Consider the following 26,429-nt stretch of genomic DNA (forward strand, 5'->3'; position numbering starts at 1 on the left):
GTTAGCCCTTGATCATGACTCAGTTCTATTACATTACACGAGTCATTGGACAAAGGTGTCTTCTGTAAAGGGGAGTTTTGTGAAGATCCCCGATGCTCGGTCTGAATATTTAACACGCATCACTTGTGGTACAATTTTCGAAGAATAAGGACCGTATCTTTCATATGAGAGAGAGATAATTTTCTAAAAACAAAAGGCTAAATTGATACACACCTTGATAGGGTTAGGATTAGTGTTCCCACACGGCCATATCTCCATGATACAGCGCTTGTTTATGGAAGACAAGAAGCAACCACCTGTGCTAATTAGTTAGCTAGCATGCTCCGAACACCTGTGTGAAAGTGTAGCTCAGGAAGTGTAGTTTCGTCGGATGTGTAAAACTGCTACAGTAAGTGTATATTTTTTATTTGAAGGATTTCTGGCAGATGAAAGATAAGAACCATATGTTTCGAAAGCCGTATCGCAAGCAATGATTATTGATGCTTCTAAACATTAAAAGACCATGTCGGTATTGTAGTTCAAATGAGGCAGTTGAGAACTGTAGGGAGAAGGCAGAATGCCATGTAGAGTTTGAGAGCTACCCCACAGTTAGAGGCTTATAGTATTGTAATATAGATATTCAAGAATCAAATGGGTATATATATATTTCATTCATTTATAAAAAAAAATAGATGTAGCAAGTGCGGATTCTAGCTTTATTTATATTTATTCTACGTTTTATTTTACTCATGATACACTTGCTAAAGTAGCAGACATCTTTGGATCTGTGGAGATCTTTCAAATACATTTAGAAATGACTCAACTTGGCAAATGCTACCAGTCTCCTAAATCCACATCCTAGATGCATAGAACTAGAGCATGGTGTTTCTCCTAGGTAGGTTACACCGACAGAACTAGTTGTAATAATGTCCCTTTGCTGCTACCCTTATGTTGTGCCTTGGCATGTAACGTTAACTCTTTTCAACTATTAAATAAATACTTGTGTGGTATTATTAAATTAAAATATTGAAAAGGGATTATAAGCTAATGAAAACTCTGTATTACATGCCACAAAATGTAGTTTAAAATAATTGATTGGTTCAACTGTCTGAAAGCTTGTATGGTAGTGCAAGAAGTTTCAAACGTTATGCCAATGTTGAAATCAAGCTGAACATTTACACTGAACAAAAATATAAAATGCAACATGTAAAGTGTTGGTCCCATGTTTCATGAGCTGAAATTAAAGATCCCAGGTATTTTCCATACATACAAAAAGCTTATTTCTCTCAAATTATGTGTAAAAATGTGCTTACATTCCTGTTAGTGAGATGTGCTTACATTCCTGTTTCTCCTTTGCCAAGATAATCCGTCCACCTGACAGGTGTGGCATATCAAGAAGCTGATTAACCCGCATGATCATTACACAGGTGCACCTGGTGCTGGGGACAATATAAGGCCACTCTAAAATGTGCCGTTTTGTCACACAACACAATGCCACAGATGACTCAAGTTGAGGGAGGGTGCAATTGTCATGCTGACTGCAGGAATGTCCGCCAGAGCTGTTGCCAGAAAATGTAAATGTTAATTTCTCTACCATAAGCCACCTCCAATGTCATTCAACCGGCCTCACAACCACAGACCACGTTTAACCATGCAAGCCCAGGACCTCCACATCCGGCTGAGACCAGCCACCCGGACAGCTGATGAAACTGAGGAGTATTTCTGTCTGTATCAAAGCACTTTTGTGGGGAAAAACTCATTCTGATTGGCTGGGCCTATATCATGGGAAATCAATAGATTAGGGCCTAATGAATTTATTGCAATTGACTAACTCAGTAAAATTGTTGAAATTGTTGCATGTTGTGTTAATATTTTTGTTCAGTATACATCTGATTACTACATTTAATGTAGAATAAACAGGCCAACAACTGGATCACGGTGAGTAACATCTTTATTCAAAAAGGTGAATGAAATCCAACCCAGCATATTCATTACATAACTCCTCATGGTATCTTCCAGAGCACGGAACCGTGTACGCAAACTGCGGTTGTACCACATCTAATGGTCTATACAAAAGAAAATTAGAAAATATAATTTTAAAAAACAAACATGATCTACAAGCACCCATTTTCAGAGGCCAGATTTGAGTGTAGTTAATTGAACGTTAAAGCTGAACTCCAGTCTCCTTTTCACCTCATTTAACACCTGATTTACTTAAAAGGCTTAAAAGGCACATCTCAATAGGTGGTCCAGGTAAGTCATAACGTAGCATAAGTAGGGGGGGGGGGCTTTCCTCTTTTGTTCCTCTATTATTTTTACCCTTTATTGTGTGTACATTACTGTATATATACTTGGGATATCGCTTTTCAACAGTAAAAGTTAGAAAATCGCCAGAGGACGTCTTCAAGATAATCTGTCCAGAGGGCCTGAAAAACTTCACACCCTTTCTCATTGCCCAAGGCAGACTTTCTCCAACAGGACTGTAGACATATTGTCAGTACACAGTGAAGAGGATGGGTATGCTATTCAATCATCCAAACTGCTCGCAAGCGTCTGCGTAGCCAGGCGCTAAAATAGAACTCGGTTTCATTTTTGGCACGTGACACGCTGTAAGTCCTGCATCTCCCAACTCCTCATTGGTTTTTAGGAGTATAGACCCACGCGGGTGATTGAAAGCAGAACTGAGATCGTCACTCTAGTCCAGTTGATAGTGGTAATGCACCTTAAAGTTGGTTATCAACCGCCATATAAAGTCCACAGAAGAAGACTGAAGAAGGAGAGATTACGAGAAACTAACTAGGTTTCCACTTTTACCTGTGGATTAATTGTCGGAGTAGAGGACACACGATTTTGTGTGACTCAAAATGGGTCAAAATTCTACAAAGATCCAGGGAAAAAAAGGACCTTGTGCATTTCAGGTAAAGTAACAACCCAATATTTATATCCCAGGACAAATTAGTTTGCAACAGCGAGCTAGCTAGCTAAATGTCCATGAATGTTTCATGTGTTTCAACCTGTCCCCAAATTAATATAGTTGGTTCAGAATTCGTTTTGATGTTTCAACGTACATGTCCTGATCGCATCTGGTGTGGATGGACAAAATCAGCATGCATGTGATGGAGCACGCAGACACACGCTCGTGCCCGGTGTAGTCAGCATGTAGAAAACACATACAAGGAAATACCCCTCCCATCCATACAAACATGGTCCAAATGCGAAGACAAGTAATTTCCACATTCATTAACTTTACAGTATCCATACACAACGTATGCCATTTACAATCGATGCAAATCCACAATACATGCATTACGATACAGAACATCTATGAAAGAAGCCATCATTTGTTCATTCCAAATATTCACATTCTGATCCAAAGACTATTATTCCCCCGCCTTGATGCCGCATTAAAATGTGTTTGTTTGATTTTCTTTTGGTGAGAACCTAAGCAGGAAAGGCACTGAGCGTTGGATGTTAATAAATTCCCGGCGGTCCCTTGAAGCCCTAAATATTGAAAAGTCAAATTTGCTGGTCGGCTCCCCGTGAGGCTCTCTTCAGTCCTCCATACTGACAGATGAAATCTATGGGGAGACAGAAACAATAACAGAATGTTAATGCCAATTTAGACCCAACGCAAGTGCGTGTGTTCAAACGAAGCATTTCGGGAGATTAAACAACAAGTCCTCACCTGCAGAGATCTATCCCTCAATGGCCACCTCAGTTGCAGTATGTCCATTCAATGCTGTCTCTGCTGGGATATCCTAAAGAACACGGGAGGTGTTTAGATGTGAATGTAAGAAAGGAGGTGGTTGATTTACAATACGCGTAAAGACAGATCGTAATTGATTGGGAAAGTTGGATACAGTCGTGTCACTATATGCTCTTACCATGGAGGCGAGCTCTACGGGCGCAGAGGCGAGCTGAGTGTGACACTGCAGTTCTGAGATGACAGGCTGGGGGGCTGAGAAATGTCCAGAGTGGACATCCAGGGCAGTATTCTCATCCATGGCATCCTTTTTGGCTTCGATTTCCATCTGGGCTTCAATTCCCTCTTTAGCCTGCAAAGGCAACACACCCAGTCAATGTTGAGCGCACAACTAAAATCAGTAGTCCCACCCACTAGATGACATGCCTGATGCAATAAAAGGAGCTGGAGGAGCCCACAGCCCAGGAAATGAACAGAATGTAAAAAGGAAGACCACAAGGAGGGAGGATTGATCCAAAGATGGGCGAGAGAAACTCACGAGGAAGCAAGAACTCCTGGATGGGAACATTTCAAAATGTGCGAGAGCATTCAGATGAGAGGATAGCCTGCACCAAAGTATTTGATCATATGTTAGTGCTTAATATACCAAGGTGATTGCGTAAAGAGTTGGTTTGAGTCATTATTATAAATTAGTCTGAGTAGATGAAAAGCTTGTAGGTTACTATGGTTTAACTCTGACCAGCAGGTCCTCCGGAGAGTGCCGGTAATCGGGTGGAAGTGTGTCGTCTCTCTCTCCCCCATCTTTGTCACCTGCCTCCAGAGACCAACCAGACAACGGGGTTACAGGAGTATGCGTGTGTCTCATGTCTGCTCTACCAAAACTACATCTGGCATTGGGCACCTCAGTCTCTGCATAGAAAAAAGTAGGATGACTCACGGCGATGACTTTATCAGCTGTAAAAGGGGCGGGCTCAGACACTGGGGGAACGTTGTTCAGCGACTCCGATAGGGCCTCAAGTGAATCTGTTGGGACTGCGGGCACCTGAACAGAGATGACACGCAGTCAGACTTGACGGGATGTCAGCAGGTGATTAAAAGTGTGCCAAAACGACATCCTTGTGTGTATGTGTTAAGAGTAGGTGTGATTTGGAGCCCGAGTCTCACCTGCTCCTCAATGGCGGGCTCAGCCATGGCTGCTTCCAGAGTGGGGACAGATTCTGTGATGATAAAGTTGTCGGCCACTGTATCGATGACAGAGTCTACTGGGGCCTGGAGAGCATAGGACTGTTACAAAATGTTTCAATTCTAACTTAACTTCCATTTTTCCTTTCTTACTGAGAAAAGTAAAGGGACTGAGTTGGGATATGACAAATGGGAAAACAAATCTTAGTGTTTAGACGGCCATTTATCGGTTTTCCGTACAAATTTCTTTAAATTCCATGTGAATTCACAATGCAGAATATGGTCCTATTGCGTATGACCACAAGGGGGCAATGAAGTTTTATCTACCTCAGTCATAAACTGAATCTCAAATCGAACACTTGGCCCCTAAGCCTTTTGTCGAGTGGCCATTTGTTGTGTTCGATACTAAACCACTCGAGTCTGCAAGCGTTTTGGCAAAAATTAGCATGCATACATGTTTCATCGGCTGAAATAAAAGTTAATAGAAATGTTCCATACGCACAAAAAGCGTATGTTGTGCACAAATTTGTTTACATTCCTGTTAGTGAGCATTTTTTCCTTTGCCAAGATAATCCATACACCTGACAGGTGTGGCATATCAAGATGCTGATAAAACAGCATTATCATTGCACAGGTGCACCTTGTGCTGGGGACAATAAAAGGCCACTCTAAAATGCGCAGTTTTGTCACACAACACAATGCCACAGCTGTCTCAAGTTGAGGGAGTGTGAAATTGGTATGCTGACTGCAGGAATATCCACCAGATCTTTTGTCAGAGAACTATACTACCATAACCCTCCTCCAACTTTGTTTAAGACAATTTAGCAGTACGCCCAACCGGCCTAAACCACAGATAACATGTAACCACACCAGCCCAGGACCTCCACATCCGGCTTCTTCATCTGCGGGATCGTCTGAGACCAGCCTCCCAGACAGCTGATAAAACTGTGGGTTTGCACAACTGAAGACTTTCTGCACAAATGATCAAAAAGGGAAGCTCATCTACGTGCTCCCCGTGCAGTTCGGCATTGTAACCGAATTCTGTGGGCAAATGCTCACCTTCGATGGCCACTGGCATGCTGGAGAAGTGTGCTCTTCACAGATTAATCTACAGGGCAGATGGTGTGTATGGCATTGTGTGGGAGAGCGGTTTGCTGATGTCAACATTGGTTGCGGTGAGGTTGTGGTATGGGCAGACATAAGAAATAGACAACGAATACAATTGTATTTTATCTATGGCAATTTGAATGCACAGAGATACTGTGATAAGATCCTGAGGCCCATTGTTGTGCCATTAATCCGCCGCCATCACCTCATGTTTCAGCATGATAATGCACAGCCCCATGTCGCAAGGATCTGTACACAATTCCTGGAAGCTCTAAATGTCCCAGAACATCCATGGCCTGCATGTCCAGACCAGTGGCTGTCAGTGCCCTTTAAGATGAGGGAGGATGATTTTAATTTGTTTTTTATTTCATGAGCATGCCCTTAATTCTATTACAGCATATAGGATGATAGTCATTCATATGTCATTCATCCAGTTAAATGTAACATCAATAGGTTTAGGCTACTATATGATACTCAAATTTTCACCTTCACCTATCATGAGGTTGCTACAACCTAGCCTATGAATGAAAGTGTAGGTGCACAATGTAGGTTCAATGTAGGTGCACACAGGTCAAGAGGACATTTTGGAGGTAACACATGGACAGACAGTGACACATTCAATACCGCCTTGCATATTCTTGCATGCATCAAGCTGATATAGGGTGTAATAATTAGTCCAACAGTTGCAAACGAGAGTTTCTATTAAACATTCAGGTATGTTTATCCCAATTTTTTCAGTTTAAGAAACTTTTTTCAACAGAATTGGCGGAATGAATACACTGCTGATCACGCGTAAACACCATTCACTTTAATAACAGCCACGTTGTATTCCTTCTCGCATCTATGCACTCTCCTCCTCTCACCTTTTCCCTTCGTCGCTTGTGGATGTCAATGCACAACACATCAGCTGTATGTGACCAGGCGAAATAAACCTTTCCAAGCCAAACCATATCATAACTGCTACACACAGCCTACATCGTTGTCACCATATTAGCTAATGTAATGTCATAGTCAACACAGCCAATAGAACTAACGTGATAGTAAACCTGCTACAATCAAGCAGTAACGTCACAGTGTACAGTCAGTAACCAGTTTAGGTCAATAAATTACTAAAACCAAAAGGTACCTTGACTTGGAAGAGTTCCAGTGTTGTGCTAGATAGTCATAGCCAGCTAGCATAGCACCCCTCTTTTTGAGCGGGGTGTTTGAGAAGGCTAAACTAGCTAGCTGCATTTGCTAGCTAAGTAAGTGAAACTGAAAAAGAATGACCCTCTCTCTCTCTCTCTCTCTCTCCATTTTGGAAGGAATGTATTTGTTCAAAACTGTTCAAATATTGCCTCTCTTTGAGTAAACTACTCACAATATTTGATGTACTGCAGTGCTAGCTAGTTGTATCTTATACTTTCAGTACTAGATTAATTCTCTGATCCTTTGAGTGGGTGGAGAACATGTCAACTCATGCTGCAAGAGCTCTGATAGGTTGGAGGACATCCTCCAGAAGTTGTCCTAATTACTGTTTAAGTCTATGGGAGGGGGTGAGAACCATGAGGCTCATAGGTTTTGTATTTGTATTTATTATGGATGCCAAAGTAGCAGCTTTTTCTTCCTGGGGTCCAGAAAAATTAAGGCAGTTTATATACAATTTTAAAAACATTACAATACATTCACAGATTTCACAACACACTGTGTGCCCTCAGGCCCCTTCTCCACAACTACCACATATCTACAGTACTAAATCCATGTGTATGTATACTGCGTGTACGTGTGTGTCTGACAATGTTTGTGTTGCTTCACAGTCCCCGCTGTTCCATAAGGTGTTTTTTTAATCTGTTTTTTAAATATAATTTTACTGCTTGTGTCAGTTACCTGATGTGGAATAGAGTTCCATGTAGTCATGGCTCCATGTAGTACTGTGTGCCTCCCATAGTCTGTTCAGGACTTGGGGACTGAAGAGACCTCTTGTGGCATGTCTTGTGGGGTATGCATGTGTGTCCGAGCTGTGTGCCAGTAGTTTAGATGGACAGCTTGGTGCATTCAACATGTCAATACCTCTCATAAATAAAACATAGTGAGAAAGTCAATCTCTCCTCCACTTTCAGCCAGGAGAGATTGACATGCATATTATTAATATTACCTCTCTGTGTACATCCAAGGGCCAGCCCTGCTGCCATGTTCTGAGCCAATTGCAATTTTTTTGTGGCCCCTGACCACACGACTGAACAGTAGTCAAGGTGCGATAAAACTAGAGCCTGTAGGACTTGCCTTGTTGATAGTGTCAAGAAGGCAGAGCGCCGCTTTATTATAGACAGACTTCTCCCCATCTTAGCTACTACTGTATAAATGTGTTTTGACCATGACAGTTTACAATCTAGGGTTACTCCAAGCAGCTGAGTCATCTCAACTTGCTCAATTTCCACATGATTTATTACAAGATTTAGTTGAGGTTTAGGGTTTAGTGAGTGTTATGTTCCAAATACAATGCTTTAAGTTTTAGAAATATTTAGGGTTAACTTGTTCCTTGCCACCCATGAAGGTTTCTGTACCAAATATTAAGTTCTGCTTTTCTGACGTATCAAATACTTATGTCAAGCAATAGAATGCAAATTAATTACTTAAAAATCATACAATGTGATTTTCTGGATTTTCGTTTTAGATTCCGTCTCGCACAGTTGAAGTGTACCTATGATAAAAATTACAGACCTCTACATGCTTTGTAAGTAGGAAAACCTGCAAAATCGGCAGTGTATCAAATACTTGTTCTCCCCACTGTACCTTATCAAGCATTTCATACATATTATCCAGATACTGACTGTTAGCACTTGGTGGTCTACAGCAGCTTCCCACAAGGATGGGCTTTAGGTGAGGCAGATGAACCTGTAGCCATATTACTTCAACAGTATTTAACATTAGACTGTCTCTAAGCTTTAGAGGAATGAGGTTCTGAATATAGGTCGCAACACTGTCTCTGTTGGCATACATCTCTGTCTTTTCGGTAGATGGCATAACCATGTATTGCTACCACTGTATCTAAGTGAGTTTCAGAGATAGTCAGAATATGAATGTCATCTGTTACAAGCAAGTTATTAATTTCGTGGACCTTGTTTCTTCGGCTACATATGTTAATATGGGCTATTTTTAGCTCTTTTCTTGGTTGCTTGATTGTTTTTAATGCTTTACTGGGAAGCTTTTCAGAGGTAGACTTACTCATGTTATTTACATTGGAGCTGATAGTGCATGGTGAGGTGCATAAAGTGGTCTTCCTACTATTGCACACCGCCTCAGTGCTAACAGTGTTACTCTGGTTTATAGGCTCATGTATTTGGTGCAATTAGGGCTACATAAATTAAATGACTTCCATTGTGTTTGCCAATGCCCCTAAGATCATGTAGATTTGATGCAGCATTATGATGACTCATTGTCACAATGGTAGGGATTAACTGAGCTGGTCTTGGATCATTTACCAGTCATTGTTTCAACGCAGCCTTGAAATGCGTGGACAGAGTCCAGGAGCCAATGTACGCAGAGGAGGACAAAAGCTAGCTGTCCTTCGGCTACACCACAGTGCTACATTAGAGAACGGTGTTGAGGCTACTGTAGACCTTCATTGTAAAATAGTATGTATTAATAAATTATTTGGTGAGGTGATTATGTTTAGTATAGTTATCTAAAAAGTATAACTTGAGCAGGCTGTTCGTTGCTGTTGCTTGCCTTTCTCTGACATTTTTCAAACTTAACGATGACGAGCAAAGTGCTTTATATCTAATAATTTAAAGATGCATCTCTTCGACTAACGTTACATCATTTTTGCATTAGGTTTTTGTTTATTATGCAATTTTCCCTTTATGATGTGATTACAATTTTGTGGAAGCTAACTTTTTCGGTTATGTATTTTTTCTTAACGTTAACGTTCCAATTTTGTTTAACATTCACACCCTTAGGACTGAGAAGGCTTAATGTCATGCGTTGGTCAGCCTTACCTCTACAAGGGGCTCTGAGGGAGCGACGTTGGCTACGGGGGCTTCATGAACTGGGGCTACCACGGGCTCCGACAGCGTTTCTGGGATAATTTCTGTTTCCTGGAAGAGAGAGGTTGGGGACAGGTCAGTTTGATTCCAAAGCAAAAATTAGGCGACACATAAAAATCGACCATTGGTCAATACAGGCACGACAAGTTGAGCAAACACTGAAGTGTAACATTTGTGAAGTGTTCCAGCTGTCCACTAGGTAGAGCCATAACCTTACTAATAGGAGCAATCACTAGCTCAAAAGCCCAGGCTGCAATGAGCTGATACGAACACTTAGGAAATGGATCTAGTGGCATCTAAATATTTCCCATGTAAAAGAAGTTGCACAATAATAAAGTAGTGAGAAATGTTTGCTTACAACTGGAACCTCTTCAGGTGCCTCTGTCGTGACAGGCTCATCCTGGAACGAGGAGAAATTACTCATTAAAGACTCATCCAATCAAACAGAAAATAAATATCAGATGCTTATTCTGAACGCTGTTTAAGAGAAAGAGGAAGGGTAAGGAACAGAGCAAACCACACATGATCACGCAGTACATGCACCACCACACAAGACAACATCAAGCAAAAGAACAAAGGACTTGAGTTGAGCTTTTTCAGGAAAGGCAGAGGTGTGAAAGCAGAGAAGGGTCGTTAGCGACGTAGCACGTTTGCATGATGTAGCACCTCTGTGACGACTGGGGCCTCCTCTACTTCAACTTCTTCAGGAATGGCATCTGCGTTGACCATAGGAATGACCTCAGCTTCAACCTCAGGACTGTCCTCTGTGTCGATCACCACCTCTTCAGTTTCCACTACTGGGGCAGCTACGGCCTGGACCACGGGCCCGGATTCTGGCTCGACTACTGCCTCGACCTCCGCTTGGACAGTGGCAACTATTTCATCCTCCACTTCAGCCTTCACCAACGGCTCGTCATGTGTCTAAAACATGCAGTAGAACACGGTCAAAGACTACACACACACACACACAAAAACCCACCATGCAACAGAACTATGGAACTATGGGTGATATACACTCAGTACTAGGTTTACCTCAAATTGGTCAGGAGCTGACACGGGGGCCTCAGGGATGGATGCGGCCTGCAAGTGGTAGAGAGAAAGAATTCCTTATTAATATACATATTGACTGACTACTATAAGTAAATAGATAGTAGGTTTGGGACATAATGTTCATTTGGAGTCTAGGATAAAGCAATTCAGAATTGAGTTCTGACAACCACATGATGGCAGTTTATTTTAGAAACAGTGGTGGGTGGGTGGGTGGTGCCCAATTGTTGTGTTTTTCAACCCATGTCTAAAAATGGGCAAGGTTTTGAAAAACACATACATTTCAGAGATCATAAACCTTCCCTTGGAAAACACACTAGAGGTGCAAAACACGCAAGGCAAGCCGCCACGCCCCCCTTCTCTCCATGTCAGGCAGAGAGAAGAGAACAAAGTTCAAGAACAAAGTTTCAGTGAGCAATTCAAGATCATTTATGTGAGCAATCCGGAGTTGTGGGGTCCACACTGTTATTGCATTCCCCTCGTGAACTGCCCCAGTCCATGCGTGAGGAGTTGGTCGTCACCACTTTCCTCATTGCCCCGACCCTTAGGGGAGTGCCAAGAATGAAGAATCGAGGGGCTCTTTCAGTGGCAGAGAGCCGAGAGACATGCAGAGGTCGCCTTTATCTGACGATTGAAGTGATGCCGTGTACACAGACTTGCGCAAACCCCCAGTGCTGGAAGTTTCATTCTCAGTAGGCCAAGATGTACTACTGAAATGGAGGCCATCAACCCCAGCACTCAGAGGCATGTCTTGATCATAACCGAGCACTCCCTGTGGAATAGGGAAAGGCACTGTCGGAATGACTCTTTGCCTTGTAAGAGAGATAATCCAGCATTGTGCCTATGTATTTTATTCTCTGTGTTGGCACCAAACAACAATTTTTCTGATTGATCTTGAACCCTAGCTCTGAGAGGTGGGCTACACGGGAAGTCGTGTCTTGAACCCCTGCACCCGGGATGGGGTGCATAGCAGGTTTCTCAGGGGTGTGAGGGCTGTCTCTTACACACTTGCTGAATAATCTAGCCTGAATGGGACAGCAAGGCTGTGCCTTGAAAATAAAACCTTCGAAACCTTGTGTGCTGGCAGCATGCTTATGTGAAAATAAGCATTCTGCAGGTCGACTGAGGTGAATCAGTCACCTCTACGAATAGAGCGAGACAGCACGTTGAACATACACTGAGTGTACAAAACATTAAGGACACCTTCCTAATATTGAGCTGCAACCCCCTCCCCCTTTTGCCCTCAGAACAGCCACAATTTGTCAGGGAATGGACTCTACAAGGTGTTGAAAACTTTCCACAGGGATGCTGCCCCTCGTTGACTTCAGTGCTTCCCACAGCTGTGTCAAGTTGGCTGGATGTTGTTTCGGTGGTTGACCATTCTTAATACACATGGGAAACTGTTGAATGTGAAGAACGCAGCAGTGTTGCAGGGAACCAGGAAGTACCTGAAGAAAAGCAGAAGTGGCTCTCTGCCGCTAGTATGGCCCTCATAGCCACTTTGCGTAATAGAGATTTCCTCAAGTATGCGTGCCTAGTTGCCAGTCGCTACTGATTCCAAAGTTCTGCACGAACTGCAGTCGTAACGCTTCGTAACCATGGACTAGACCCAGGGCTGGACTCAATATTCACGGCAGTTCCCTGCTCTGGTGATGAGTAGCCAGCAGGTCAGTAGACTCTCGCTCACCAGTGGTGCCGGAGCACCCTCTGGTCGTGATGGAGCAAGTCTCCTTTTTATTGTATTTTTGCTCTGTGTCCTTGGCATGATGCCTGGATACAGCAGACTTTTTTTATTGAAAAGGGGAGTGTTAACACAATGGAACTAGGGGACAGTGTTGGTGGCGACGGACAATCAGTCGATACCCGGGTCTACGGGGCTTTGCCCTCCTCCTTTCAAAGTTTGCACTTCTGCCGCATGGCGGAGACAGCCGGCCCAAACAGTTCCCTCTGGTTGACGGGAGCGTCAAGATAATCTGCTTTCTCCTTTTCCGACAGGCTGGACAATTTGAGCCACAAGGCTCTCTCTTCTACCACTGTCTCATGGCGTGGCCACAGCCTTGAATGCCGCTCCTGGAGGCTCGGCGGTTGAGGCCTGTGACGACACAGATCTCATCCCAAAGGTCTGGGTTAGGCTTTCCGATAGCTTGGAGATTGTGCATTTCTAACATCAAATCGGCCTGCTAAGCCAGCAGTAGGGACATAATGTTCAATACCAGTACAGAACGTGTGGCAGACAAGTAGAACTTTTGGTAGATGGACACGGAAAAGCGGTCCATCTAACCAAGGAGAGAAGTGTCTGTTAGTGATGAGGCATTGGGGTTGACGGAACATTCATGCTGGCAAAAAGTCTGGTTTGGATCTTGCCGATCAAGAGGCTGTTCCAATTGCGTTTGGCTTCTGCCACGCAAGCTGGGATGGCTGAGAGGAGTTTCTCTCATGGGATGGTGTGAAAGGGGAGGTCCCTGCCATCGTACCAGTCCCTCTCTCTCTCCACGAGTTCGGGCCACTGAATACGTCTGGTCGCTGCCCGTTTGAAGATATCAATGAGTGAATATCTGTCATCCGCCATCGATGCCCCACTAAGGGCAGAAGAGGACCTAGAAGTAACGGTGTGTGCCTCTTTGTCCTCTTCCTCTATCTGGAGGAGATCATCATGCCATTGTATTCTTCGATGATGAGGAAAACTAGGTGAAGGTCCTCAGGATAGCCATCCATGGTGTCAGCCCATGAGGTCTGGGTCTGGATGGTTCTCTCCCCGCTCGAAGGCAGTGTGGGAGAGGAATCACATTGGGCTGCTCTGCACACTCTCTGACAGAGGGTGATCGCAGCAAAATCCCCACAATGGATACATGACCGGGCGTCCTCGAATGTTGCATCCTCGTGTTCAAGACCCAGACAGATGACATGCCCTGCATGGGCACGGATGTACCGGTGCTGGAGCCAGGGCCTGGGCCTTGCTCGGTACCCTTTGGGCTGAGCTAACAGGTGCAATGGCTCTAAAAAAAACAGCTAATCCGAGAACAAAGTGAAATGTAGCTAGCATTCACCACTTGGGCTAGTAGCCTAGCTAGTTAGCACAAAGTTATTCAAAGGAAGCTAGCGCTATGTTGGTCATGCGATGACTAAAAGTGTGGCTCTCGACTGATAAGCTGTGAAGCTAGGACGGTCGGTTTAATCAATGCAGCACGGTAGTGGGTTGAGCTAAACGAGAGAGCGAGCTAGTAATTCCATCTTTCCAGGTAGAAAAAGTTGGTAGGATATCTAGCCAGAATAGTTAAGCCGTGTAGCTAAGCTAGCTATGCCCCGTAGCTAACTAGCAAAGTCTCAGCAGCTAGCTACACCACGAGACAAAAGCAAAAGCTCGTTCTTACCCCAAACAAAAACTTTCCTTTCGGTGAAGTCACCAAACACAAAAGCTGAAAAATCTGCGCTCAGCAGTGTAACCTCAAAGGCACACATGTGATCAGTTAGGTCCAATGCAGCCATTTTTATTTCAATAACAAATCATTTCTGGGTAACAAGTACCTTACTGTGATCGTTTTCTATTAAAACGGTCAAAAAGAAACAAAAATGTATTCTTAGCAAAGAGCAATTTCTCAAAACATTTTTTTCACTAGGACTGTCTGGGAGTGGTCTGAGTGGGGAGAGGAAAACTGAAAATTAGCTGTTATTGGCAGAGGTTTGGAACTCTTTATTGGTCTATTTTAACAAACGAAAAGCATGGTGATGTCACCATGGAAGGCCAAAACACCATCCCACCAATACAGGTTGAAATTTCAGGCGGTCATTTCAAACAGCCTTTTCAATAAAAACAGCATTGTCATACATTTCACAATATTGTTCCAACGTCATTGTGGAAATTATATATATATATACACATACATACACTACATTCAGAAAGTTTTGTCCCCCTCATCAATCTACACGCATTACCACATAAGGACAAAGCATTTTTAGACATTTATTAAAAATAAATCACATTTACATAAGAATTCAGATCCTTTACTCAGTACTTTGTTGAAGTACATTTGGCATAGATTACAGCCTCGAATCTTCTTGGGTATGATGCTACAAGCTTGGCACACCTGTATTTAGGGAGTTTCTCCCATTCCTCTCTGCAGATCCTCTCATGCTCCTTGAGGTTGGATGGGGAGCATCGCTGCACAGCTATTTTCAGGTCTCTCCAGAGATGTACAATCAGGTTCATGCGCAGGCTCTGGCTGGGCCACTCAAGGACATTCAGAGACTTGTCAGAGCTCTGTCAGGGTGACCATCCGGTTCTTGGTCACCTCCCTGACCAAAGCCCTTCTCCCCCGATTGCTCAGTTTGGCCGAGCGGCCAGCCCTAGGAAGAGTCTTGGTGGCTCAAAACTTCTTCCATTTAAGAATGTTGGAGGCTACTGTGTTCTTGGGGACCTTCAATGCTACATAAAACATTTTTTGGGGTACCCTTCCCCAGATCTGGGCCTCAACACAATCCTGTCTCAGAGCTCTACGGACATTTCCTTCGACCTCATGGCTTGGTTTCTGCTCTGACATGCACGGTCAACTGTGGGACCTTACATGGACAGGTGAGTGCCTTCCCAAATCATGTCCAATCAATTGGCTTTACCACAGGTGAACTCAAAATCAAGTTGTAAAAACATCTCAAGGGTGATCAATGGAAACATGATGCACCTAAGCTCCGAATACTCATGTAAAAAAAGGTATTTTTTTTATTTTTATACATTTGCAAAAATGTATGAAAACCTGTTTTGTCATGATGGGGTATTGTGTGTAAATGTTGAAGAAGTCAAGGGGTCTGAATACTTTCAGAATGCACTGTAGCTCGGCTACAGCTGTGTAGGGTGAGGGAGGGGCTATGGGCTACAGGTCTTCCATTTACTCCGAAACAGCAGCCTATATTCACACAGCTACAGCCACAGTAGCCCCCTCATATCCCTAGCTGTGTACCAAAATGGTCGGATTGCAGCTCGTCTTGCAGGCCCCATAAATACTCAAGGAACAAAATGTACTAAACTGATCCAAGTGCAGCCCTTTCTATCTGACAGATTAGTTTAACCTTTTCAGAGAATATTATGTAAAATATGTAAAATTATATAAAGTTCCTAGTACACATCCCCTTCCCCCTCCTTCTTCCTAGAAGCCAAGTTCCTGTTTTTACTGTAAAAATGTAATAGGGAACAATATAACGTCAAGGTAAAAAACTAGAAATCACCACAGAAATGCTAACAGAGCTAAATGACACCCCAATGCCAATGGAGGGGAACTTCTGGAGAACTAAACAGAGAAATGATTCAACACACGTGGGAGAGATAGCCTGTTCTATTCTGAAGAGGCTTTCCCCATATGTTAAATGCGTCCACATGTAGGAGATGGGAAGAGAGAGACGGCGGGTCTGAAATCATTTTCTAAGATAATCCATCCACCTGACAGGTGTGGCATATCAAGAAACTAATTACACGGCATGATCATTACACAGGTGCACCTGGTGCTGGAGACAATATAGGGCCAGTTTTAAATGTGCAGTTTTGTCACACAAAATGCCACGGATAACTCTAGTTTTGAGGGAGCGTGTAATTGGCATGCTGACTGAAGGAATGTCCACCATAGCTGTTGGCAGAGAATTTAATGTTCATTTCTTTACCATAAGCTCTCGCATGGCAGCCAGGGTAGACCTGGCTGCTATGTGGAAGGGCATATGCTCTACAAGGCCCACCCATGGCTGCACCCCTGCCAAGTCATGTGAATTAAGGTTTATCATGTGAATTTAAGATTAGGGCCTAATGAATTTATTGACCGATTTCCTTATATGAATTGTATTTGTATTTAAGGAAGCAGGTACTCTTCCTGGGGTCCGGCAGAATTAAGGCATATATATACAACATTATAATACATCCATTACAGAATCCACAACACACTAAGTGTGTGCCCTCAGGCCCATACTCCACTACCACATATCTACAACACAAAATCCACGTGTACGTGTGTGTATAGTGCGTATGTTATCATGTGTGTGTATGCATGTGTCTGTGCCTATGTTTGCGTTACTTCACAGTCCCCGCTGTTCCATAAGGTGTATTTTTACCTGCTTTTTAAATCTGATTCTACTGCTTGCATAAGTTACCTGATGTGGAATAGAGTTCCATGTAGTCATGGCTCTATGTAGTACTGTCTGCCTGTTCTGTTCTAGACTTGGGGACTGTGAAGAGACATCTGGTGGCATGTCTTGTGGGGTATGCATGGGTGTCCGAGCTGTTTGCTAGTATTTTAAAGACAGCTTGGTACCTTCATATTTTCAACACCTCTTACGAAAACAAATAATGATGTCAATCTCTCTTCCACTTTGAGCCATGAGAGATTGACATGCATGTCATTAATGTTAGCTCTCTGTGTACTTTTAAGGGCTCGACGTGCTGCCCTGATCTAAGCCAACTGCAATTTTCCCAAGTCCCTCTTTGTGGTACCTGACCACACTACCTGACAGTAGTCCAGGTGTGACAAAACCAGGGACTGTAGGACCTGCCTTGTTGATAGTGTTGTTAAGAATGAAGAGCAGCGCTTTATTATGAACAGACTTCTCCCCTTCTTAGCTACTGTTGTATCAATATGTTTTGACCATGACAGTTTACAAAAAAACTTTGTCAAATCTTTGAAATTGTTGCATTGCGTTAATATTTTTGTTCAGTATAATTAAAATACTGAGCTATATTGTATGCACATTTTTTCTGGGAATGTATATTATTTCATACTAATACAATTGCTCAGAGAAAGAGATTTTGTTTAAACAAGTAATATCATTTTTTTTCTCAAAACGGTAGAGGTCCAAAATCACACGTTTTCAATACATCACCTTGCGAGAATAACAGCACTGAGCCTTTTCCTAAAATGTTTTATGAGTTGGAGAACACATTGAGAGGGATCTTAGACCATTCCTCCATACAGAATCCTCCAGAGTTTCTTGATATCCTTTGTCTGCACCCATGGACTGCCTTCTTCAATTCAAACCACAGATTTTCCAATGGGATTCAAGTCTGCAGACATGTTGATTTTGTGGCCATTTAACTATTTCTTTGTGGATTTTGATGTGTGATTGGGGTTATTGCCTTGCTGGAAGATCCACTTGTATTCAAGTGTCAGCCTCCTGGCAGAGGCAACCAGGTTTTGGGATAAAACATCCTTGTACTGAGAACTTCCGTCATCATGAAGTGCTTTGAGAGACTAGTCAAGGACCATATCACCTCCACCCTACCTGACACCCAAGACCCACTCCAATTTGCTTACCGCCCAAATAGGTCCACAGACGATGCAATCTCAACCACACTGCACACTGCCCTAACCCATCTGGACAAGAGGAATACCTATGTGAGAATGCTGTTCATCGACTACAGCTCGGCATTTAACACCATGCTCTGTGCAACTGGGTACTGGACTTACTGACGGGCCGCCCCCAGGTGGTGAGGGTAGGCAACAACATCACCACCCCGCTGATCCTCAACACTGGGGCCCCACAAGGGTGCGTTCTGAGCCCTCTCCTGTACTCCCTGTTCACCCACGACTGCGTGGCCACGCACGCCTCCAACTCAGTCATCAAGTTTGCGGACGACACAACAGTGGTAGGCTTGATTACCAACAACGACGAGACGGCCTACAGGGAGGAGGCGAGGGCCCTCGGAGTGTGGTGTCAGGAGTCAACAAAACTAAGTCAACAAAACTAAGGAGATGATTGTGGACTTCAAGAAACAGCAGAGGGAACACCCCCCTGTCCACATCGATGGAACAGTAGTGGAGAGGGTAGTAAGTTTTAAGTTCCTCGGCATACACATCACAGACAAACTGAATTGGTCCACCCACACAGACAGCATCGTGAAGAAATTCGACTTGTCACCAAAAACACTCACAAACTTCTACAGATGCACAATCGAGAGCATCCTGGCGGGCTGTATCAACGCCTGATACGGCAACTGCTCCGCCCACAACCGTAAGGCTCTCCAGAGGGTAGTGAGGTCTGCACAATGCATCACCGGGGGCAAACTACCTGCCCTCCAGGACACCTACACCACCCAATGTTACAAGAAGGCCATAAAGATCATCAAGGACAACAACCACCCGAGCCACTGCCTGTTCACCCCGCTATCATCCAGAAGGCGAGGTCAGTACAGGTGCATCAAAGCTGGGACCGAGAGACTGAAAAACAGCTTCTATCTCAAGGCCATCAGACTGTTAAACAGCCACCACTAACATTGAGTGGCTGCTGCCAACACACTGACTCAACTCCAGCCACTTTAATAATGGGAATTGATGGGAAATGATGTAAAATATATCACTAGCCACTTTAAACAATGCTACCTAATATAATGTTTACATACCCTACATTATTCATCTCATATGTATATGTATATACTGTACTCTATATCATCTACTGCATCTTTATGTAATACATGTATCGCTAGCCACTTTAACTATGCCACTTTGTTTACATACTCATCTCATATGTATATACTGTACTCGATACCATCTACTGTATCTTGCCTATGCCGCTCTGTACCATCACTCATTCATATAGCTTTATGTACATATTCTTTATCCCCCTACACTTGTGTGTATAAGACAGTAGTTTTGGAATTGTTAGTTAGATTACTTGTTGGTTATTACTGCATTGTCGGAACTAGAAGCACAAGCATTTCGCTACACTCGCATTAACATCTGCTAACCATGTGTATGTGACAAATAACATTTGATTTGATTTGATTTTGATTCGAGTAAAGTTCACGATGTCATTGACCTTAACAAGGGCCCCAGGACCAGTTGAAACAAAATAGCCCCATAACATCAAAGATCCACCACCATATTATACTGTAGGTACGGGGTTCTTTTCTGCTTATGTATTCTCATTTCGACACCAAACCCACCACTGGCTTGGGAGGCCAAAGAGCTCAATTTTCATATCATCTAACCAAAGCACCAGTTCCAATCCAAACTCCAGGCGTCTGCTGCTTTTCCTGCTGTAGCAAACTGGCTCAAATTAAGATCCTAGATCTGTACAGCTCCAGAGAAATGTAATCAATCTCATTTTATCCAATTACTCTCACCACAATCTTCTGAAAAACACAAGTGAAATCAGTTTTAAAACAGACACAAATCATTTACACTGTAGACCATGTTAATGTACCCGGCAATATATAGTGACTGCAAAAGAGGCCCTGCTCACTCTCTGTGTACATGTATAGCCTCTTAAATAGAACACACTGTTCTCTTACTGCCCCCTCTCAGTCCCTTCCCAACACGCCAGAAACTGCACCTGACCCCATATACTCTCCGTCCGCAAACAAATTCAAAATGGGAGAGGGCCTTTACCTCCATTACTAGCTCCGTCTTTGGAATGAAGCTTTCTTCAACCTCCTGCACTGCTGCAGTTTCTTCTGTAGGTGGCCCCACTGCAGTTTCTTCTGTAGGTGGCCCCACTGCAGTTTCTTCTGTAGGTGGCCCCACTGCAGTTTCATCTGTAGGTGGCCCCACTGCAGTTTCGTCTGTAGGTGGCCCCACTGCAGTTTCTTCTGTAGGTGGCCCCACTGCAGTTTCTTCTGTAGGTGGCCCCACTGCAGTTTCTGCTGGGACTTCTATAACTGGGACTTGTTCTGGGGCTTCAACTGGGCCGTCGACCACATCTGGGGTTTCAATTGGGGCTTCGACCTCCAATGTGGCTTCTTCAGCCTCTACTGGAGCTTCGACTGGCACCTCAACTTCAACCTCTGCTGCCACCACTTCAGCCTCTAACGCCGCCACCATAGGTTTAGGCTCCGGTACCTCGACTGGGGCCAGCAGCGCTACAACGGGGACGTTTACTACTCGAGTCTGTATGGGGACAAGCTTTGGACACTTTGCCACTTCTTTGACTTTAACAGGGGGGGCCGCCACAGCAGCCACTCCTGGGGTCCCTTTGCCAGTGCCAGCAACATGCTGCTCCTCAAGGACTTTCCTCTGGGCCTGCTGCTCAACACACAGAGCGAGCGAGCGAAAGACAGAGAGAGAGAAGGGTGTCAGATTAACTTTACCTTGAATCACTCCACTTTATTTAAACATTGAAAGATGTAGAGAAAAAAATATGGGGAGAGGCTGCTGAAGGTAATCCAGCCAGAGGGCTGTTAGTTATTGAATTCCTCATCTAGTTTGGGTTTGATGGGGGGGGGGGTCTTCTATTCAATGAAATACCATGGATGCCAAATTAGGATCAACATGTTTTCCCAAAAGGGACAGAGGACTAAACCTTTGAGCTATGGCGCCGATCAATGGGGCAGGGGGTGGGGGGTGGGGCAAACTAGTTAGATAATGGCAGTAAATTAGCTGAATCGGAGTGATTCTGACAGGTCAAGTCAGGCGGGACCGAAACCTGCGAGTCAGCAGGGCTCAGGGCTCCGGATGGGGCCCCGCATAGCAGACAGTAAACTAATCGCATTATAATCCGGTTACAATCATACCCTACGCCTCGTTAGCTGCAAGAGACGACCGGCCAGCCAGCAGAGTTTACACAGCCCACCAAGTGCATAAGCCCAGTGAGTGTGCATACAAAAACAGCTCTGCCTTTGGTCTGTCCGTCAGACCAACCCCTCCCTGCCCCGTTTGTAATGGTACGATTTCGAGGTTTTTTGAACCCGTCATCAACAGGACTAGTCTGAAAGACATTTACTAGGCATCATCATCCTTTGGAAATAAACTAGAAAAGCTGTTTTGAAAAGGCGGGGGAGCACAAAAAAAGCACATGTTATGAAAGTCAGTAAGCAGAACATGAGCCCTAGTTAGTGCGCGGAGTGCCAATCAGCAAGAGACCTCCCTTCCACGCACCTCCGTAGATATCTAGAGCATGTAGAGGTGATAAGGCTAACTGATTTGGGATACATTTTTATTTGGGCTCCTGTGAAAGGTTTCATGGCACAGGCCCTCCTAAAAAAAGCAGTCTGGTGGAGGGCATGCCTACGATTCATTACCAAATACAGGCTTGGTTTGAGTGGAGTCTTGCCAGAAAACTAGGGGGAAGAGAGTGTTTAGGAGAACTTCTTTCTCACCATATTGAGAAGTATTTGCAAGGGATCGCTAGTGTAGTGCATGTACAATGTTAGGCCTACTGGCTTATTGCTGAGCTATGACAGAGCTCTGGATAACATTACAACGGAAAGTCACAAAGGGAATTGAAATGTTGTGATTTGTAGAATACACATTCAAGTTAGTTTATGTGGAAGGAAGAATACATTGTGAGAAGGGTTACAGAGAACTGTCCTGTTGCTGCATTACATTATCATGCATAAATGGAGGAGGAGCACGTTCTAAAATGGAGGATACATGAAATTCCTGGACTCTCATCACCCCCCCCCCCCCACACACACACACACACACACACACAAATGAAAGGATCTTCAGCCCCCCCACCCAAGCACAGAGTGTGCAAAGCATTGTGACAGTTATGTGCACGTTTGTAATGCCATCCCACCTCTGATTAGACAATTGTGAAAGATGGTTGAATAATACAACCAGTAGTCCTAAATTAAAATGCTCTAATCCCGTGCACGACAATTAAATGAAAGGTGACAGTTTAGGCATAGAGTGCAACCCACTGTGTTGTTCTGCACAATTTGCGCCAATAATGTGTGCTAGTGATAAACCTTAAAATCAGATTTACAACCAAATCTCAGAACCAGCATGGCCATGTCACAGATTCTTTATAACAATTTATAGACATGGCATCCCGAGTGGTGCAGCGGTCTAAGGCACTGATCAGTGCTAGAGGCGTCACTACAGATCCGGGTTCGATCCCGGGCTGTGTCGCAGCCGGCCGCAACCGGGAGATCCATGAGGCGGCGCACAATTGGCCCAGCGTCGTCCGGGTTAGGGGAGGGTTTGGCCAGCTGGGATGTCCTTCTCCCATCGCGCTCTAGCGACTCATTGTGGTGGCCGGGTGCATGCATGCTGGCTTCGGTTTCCAGTTGTACAGTATTTCTTCCAACACATTGGTGCGGCTGGCTTCCGGGTTAAGCGAACAGCGTGTCAAGAAGCAGTGTGGCTTGGCAGGGTTGTGTTTTGGAGGACGCATGGCTCTTGAGATTCGCTTCTTCCGAGTCCGCACGGGAGTTGCAGCGATGGGACAAGACTAACTACCAATTGAATATTACGAAATTGGGGAGAAAAATTGGTAAAAAGTACAAAAAAGTTGATAACCTACTTGGGCAAGTACACAGCGAGATCAAACTTTATGCATGGCCCTTAATCATACATTGCCAACTAGGCGCGGCGTCGCCGTGCCTGGTACGTTACAGAGCCAGGAGTAGACTAAATAAAACAGTTCGACAAGCAGGGTGCTGGTCATGTAGCCAGACGAGCTACATCCAAAGCCCATCATGTAGCTGGGTGGATTGGGATATATGGATTGTGCAACCTGAACTCAGGGTTAGACGTAACAAAGTAAACAAAAATCAGGAAGTTTAAATTTGGTATGGTATTAATTTGTGGATGTCCATCATTCATTTCGTATGATGTTACAAATTACAATTTGTATGATATGTTACGAATTGCAATTTGTTGTGGTTTAGGTAGGTGACTACTAGACGGCTAACGTTTGGGGTTAGGAGTTAGAGTTAGCCAACATGCAAAGAAACCTTTGGATTGCTAGATGTTCGCGTTATACACCCACCCATACACTCCAACATCCAACCAACTCAGACAGCCATAAGTAACCTTCAGTTTTATGTAACCATACCAAACACAACATATCATACTAATTTGATTGTCCCGAATTATCGTTTACCATGGTAAGTCTCGCCTATGAGACCAGGCTGATGGATTGGAAATAATATTGGCAGTGGTTTCTTCGCATGCTTCAACCAGTCTTTTAAAATACTATCAGTAATTTAGAATGTGAAAAACTATTTAGTTTGCCTAAAAAGAGGTTTGCTCGATCATGGTCAGGATCATTCATCCAATGATATATTGTTTAATGTTTGGTGAATTTCAATGGATGAACTGTTCAATGCACTTCGACTACCAGAGTGGAGGGGAACACGTGTAGCACGGATTACAAAAAAATTAAATAATCATCAAATCATAATTAGCTATAATATGGAGGAACTGAAGGAACCCTGGTGTGCGCACTTACCACCCTCCTCATGCGGCGCTTGTTCTTCTTCCTTTTGCTGGGCATGTTCGTGTTTTTGGCTGAAGCTACAAGAAAGAATTAAGAACTTTGATTTCTGTCCTCCCGGAGATGGAGAAAGTGTGCGTCGGCAAAGCGGAGACTGTCACAGTAGCACCGGTCTGATGACCAGATGTTACTGATGGACGGAACATTGTGCATCTTTTTAAAGCACTCGTTGTTGTTGTTTTTTCCATCTCTGCCTGGACCTATCCGGAGGAGGATGGTGGAGGGGGCGTTAACGATAGAGGGGTGTATGCGCCCCTTGGTTGATAGGGTCCAGTAGGCTTGCCTTGTCCGCAAACTGGCGTTGTTTTCTGATGTTATGTAACGGTTTTGTAAAGAAGTGATACAGCTTTTGTCAAAATGTACTTTTCGTAATAAGCTTAGGAGAATTTACGCAGCAGGTATGGATAATGAATGTAGCAAGTTAGGATAATAAGGTTAAAGTTCGGAAAAGAGTTAGGGTTAGCTATAAACCCACCACAATCTAAAACTGTATCCATCTAGGCATACCTCCATCGTTTTGGACGGCTTCCGAAAACGTAGCCTATCCAGACCCCTTTTTCGAGCTCGAATGTGTCGATTCTGTTTGAAAATGTGCGGTCACACTCACGCTTGGTTTGACTGCCTTGATCTCCTCACTGTGCGTGTCCCATTTATGCATCTCCCCATTTAGAACATGCATAAACTAGCCCACTCCTCATGCCAGTGTTTTAGCTCGGGACAAACTGAGTTGTCCTAACTTGTCAAGTGTGTTTGTCTCTGTTGAGTTCATGATCTTCACATGCGCTGAAAATAAATTTAAATAATCTGAGCAAATATAGCCGAGGTGGGTCTTCCTAAAAACACGCCACTTCGATGCAAGTGACCTTTCGTAGCAGTTTAGGAGAGCATTTTCGCTAGCTAACCCTAACCATTTTCATAAACTTAATTAACCTAATTCTCCTAACCTGCTACGAAAAAGTCGTAGCTGTATCGAAATGACGTGTTTTAGGGAATCTCGTCCAGGCCTTGCAATAATGTACTGTATTCAGCAGACAGCACATTACACAAGTTGGATACATGGAAGCGTGTCGTATGTCTGTCTGTCAGGCTCTTTATTTGGGTTAGTGAGCACTGAGCAGACTCACTTTAATACGATAGAGTAGCCTAGTGGTGTGCCCTAGCCCAGGGGTTGTCAAAGTGTGGTCTGTGGAAGAGGTACTGCAGGGGGTCCGCGGCCAGATCAAAAACAAAAAAGGGATATGTGCAATAATTTTATTGGGTGTAACACAATAAAATGTAATAATATGAATATTCAATTTATGTTTTTAAAGGTCCAATATCTCAATATCAAATCATTTCGGATTAAAAATTAAGTACCTTACTGTGATTTTTTTCAATGAAAATGGTCAGAAACAAACAAAAAAGTAATCTTAGCAGTGAGCAATTTCTCAAGCAAAAATTTTGCAAGGACTGAAGGGAAAACTGAAAATTAGCTGTTAATAGCAGAGGTTTGGAACTTAAATGGAACTCCCATAGGGCAGCGCACAATTGGACCAGTATTGTCCGGGTTTGGCCAAGGTAGGCCGTCGTTGTAAATAAGAATGTGTTCTTAACTGACTAGCCTAGTTAAATAAAGGTTACAATGGTCTATTAACTAATTTCACCAGGTAGGCCAAAACTCCATCCCACCAAAACAGGCTGACATTTCGGGTGGTCTTTTCAAACAGCTCTTACACTAAAAGGGAATTATCCAACCTGGACTCATGTTATGGTATGGTATGGTATGTATTAATGTGTGGATGTCCATTAGGGGTGTGCCTAGTCAGACAAAACTAGTATCGTAACGGATATGGGCAATTTTATGGATACGATTATGAACCGAGTATTTTTTTGTATTATCCTTGATCTAAAAAATAACATTTTCCGGTGGCAGCACGCATCTTTCTCATGTCAATCAGAAATGTGCAAGGTTTTGCATTGTCTAAATGACTCAACTGGCAAGTTTGCATCACTGTAAAGAGAAAAGCGGGCTGTGCGTTGATCCTGCTGCTCTGATTGGAGAGAGTGAAGCTGTATTTCTCCGTCCACAAAATTGAACTTGATCACTTTTCCTTGCATGTTTTCGGTCCAATCGTTTAGATTGCTGTTACCTGCTACTATGGTAAATCACATGGCAAGGACGTTTGCGGAAACAGATTGAGGAAACACAGACACATACA

At 43.7% G+C, this 26,429-nt stretch overlaps 1 protein-coding gene across 6 annotated transcripts; it reads right to left on the minus strand.

Moving 5' to 3' along the window:
• Positions 1-1,912: 1,912 nt before the first annotated feature.
• LOC135514321 (histone-lysine N-methyltransferase 2D-like) lies at positions 1,913-24,428 on the minus strand. Of its 6 annotated transcripts, none has more exons than XM_064937716.1 (12): positions 24,187-24,428; positions 20,400-21,032; positions 11,029-11,076; positions 10,690-10,917; positions 10,355-10,396; positions 9,949-10,047; positions 4,847-4,951; positions 4,620-4,724; positions 4,422-4,496; positions 3,864-4,034; positions 3,665-3,737; positions 1,913-3,557 (listed from the first exon to the last, which is right to left on the minus strand). In XM_064937716.1, the coding sequence occupies exons 1-11, from the start codon at positions 24,229-24,231 to the stop codon at positions 3,675-3,677; spliced, it is 1,614 nt and encodes a 537-aa protein (XP_064793788.1). In that variant the 5' UTR covers positions 24,232-24,428; the 3' UTR covers positions 1,913-3,557; positions 3,665-3,674. The 6 variants fall into 6 exon arrangements, with proteins under 6 accessions (XP_064793788.1, XP_064793787.1, XP_064793786.1 ...); XM_064937715.1 differs by having other exon boundaries at positions 10,663-10,917; XM_064937714.1 differs by having other exon boundaries at positions 10,645-10,917.
• Between the last annotated feature and the right edge of the window lie 2,001 nt (positions 24,429-26,429).

The sequence above is a fragment of the Oncorhynchus masou genome, chromosome 25 (assembly GCF_036934945.1).
Source record: "Oncorhynchus masou masou isolate Uvic2021 chromosome 25, UVic_Omas_1.1, whole genome shotgun sequence".
Lineage (NCBI taxonomy): Eukaryota > Metazoa > Chordata > Actinopteri > Salmoniformes > Salmonidae > Oncorhynchus > Oncorhynchus masou.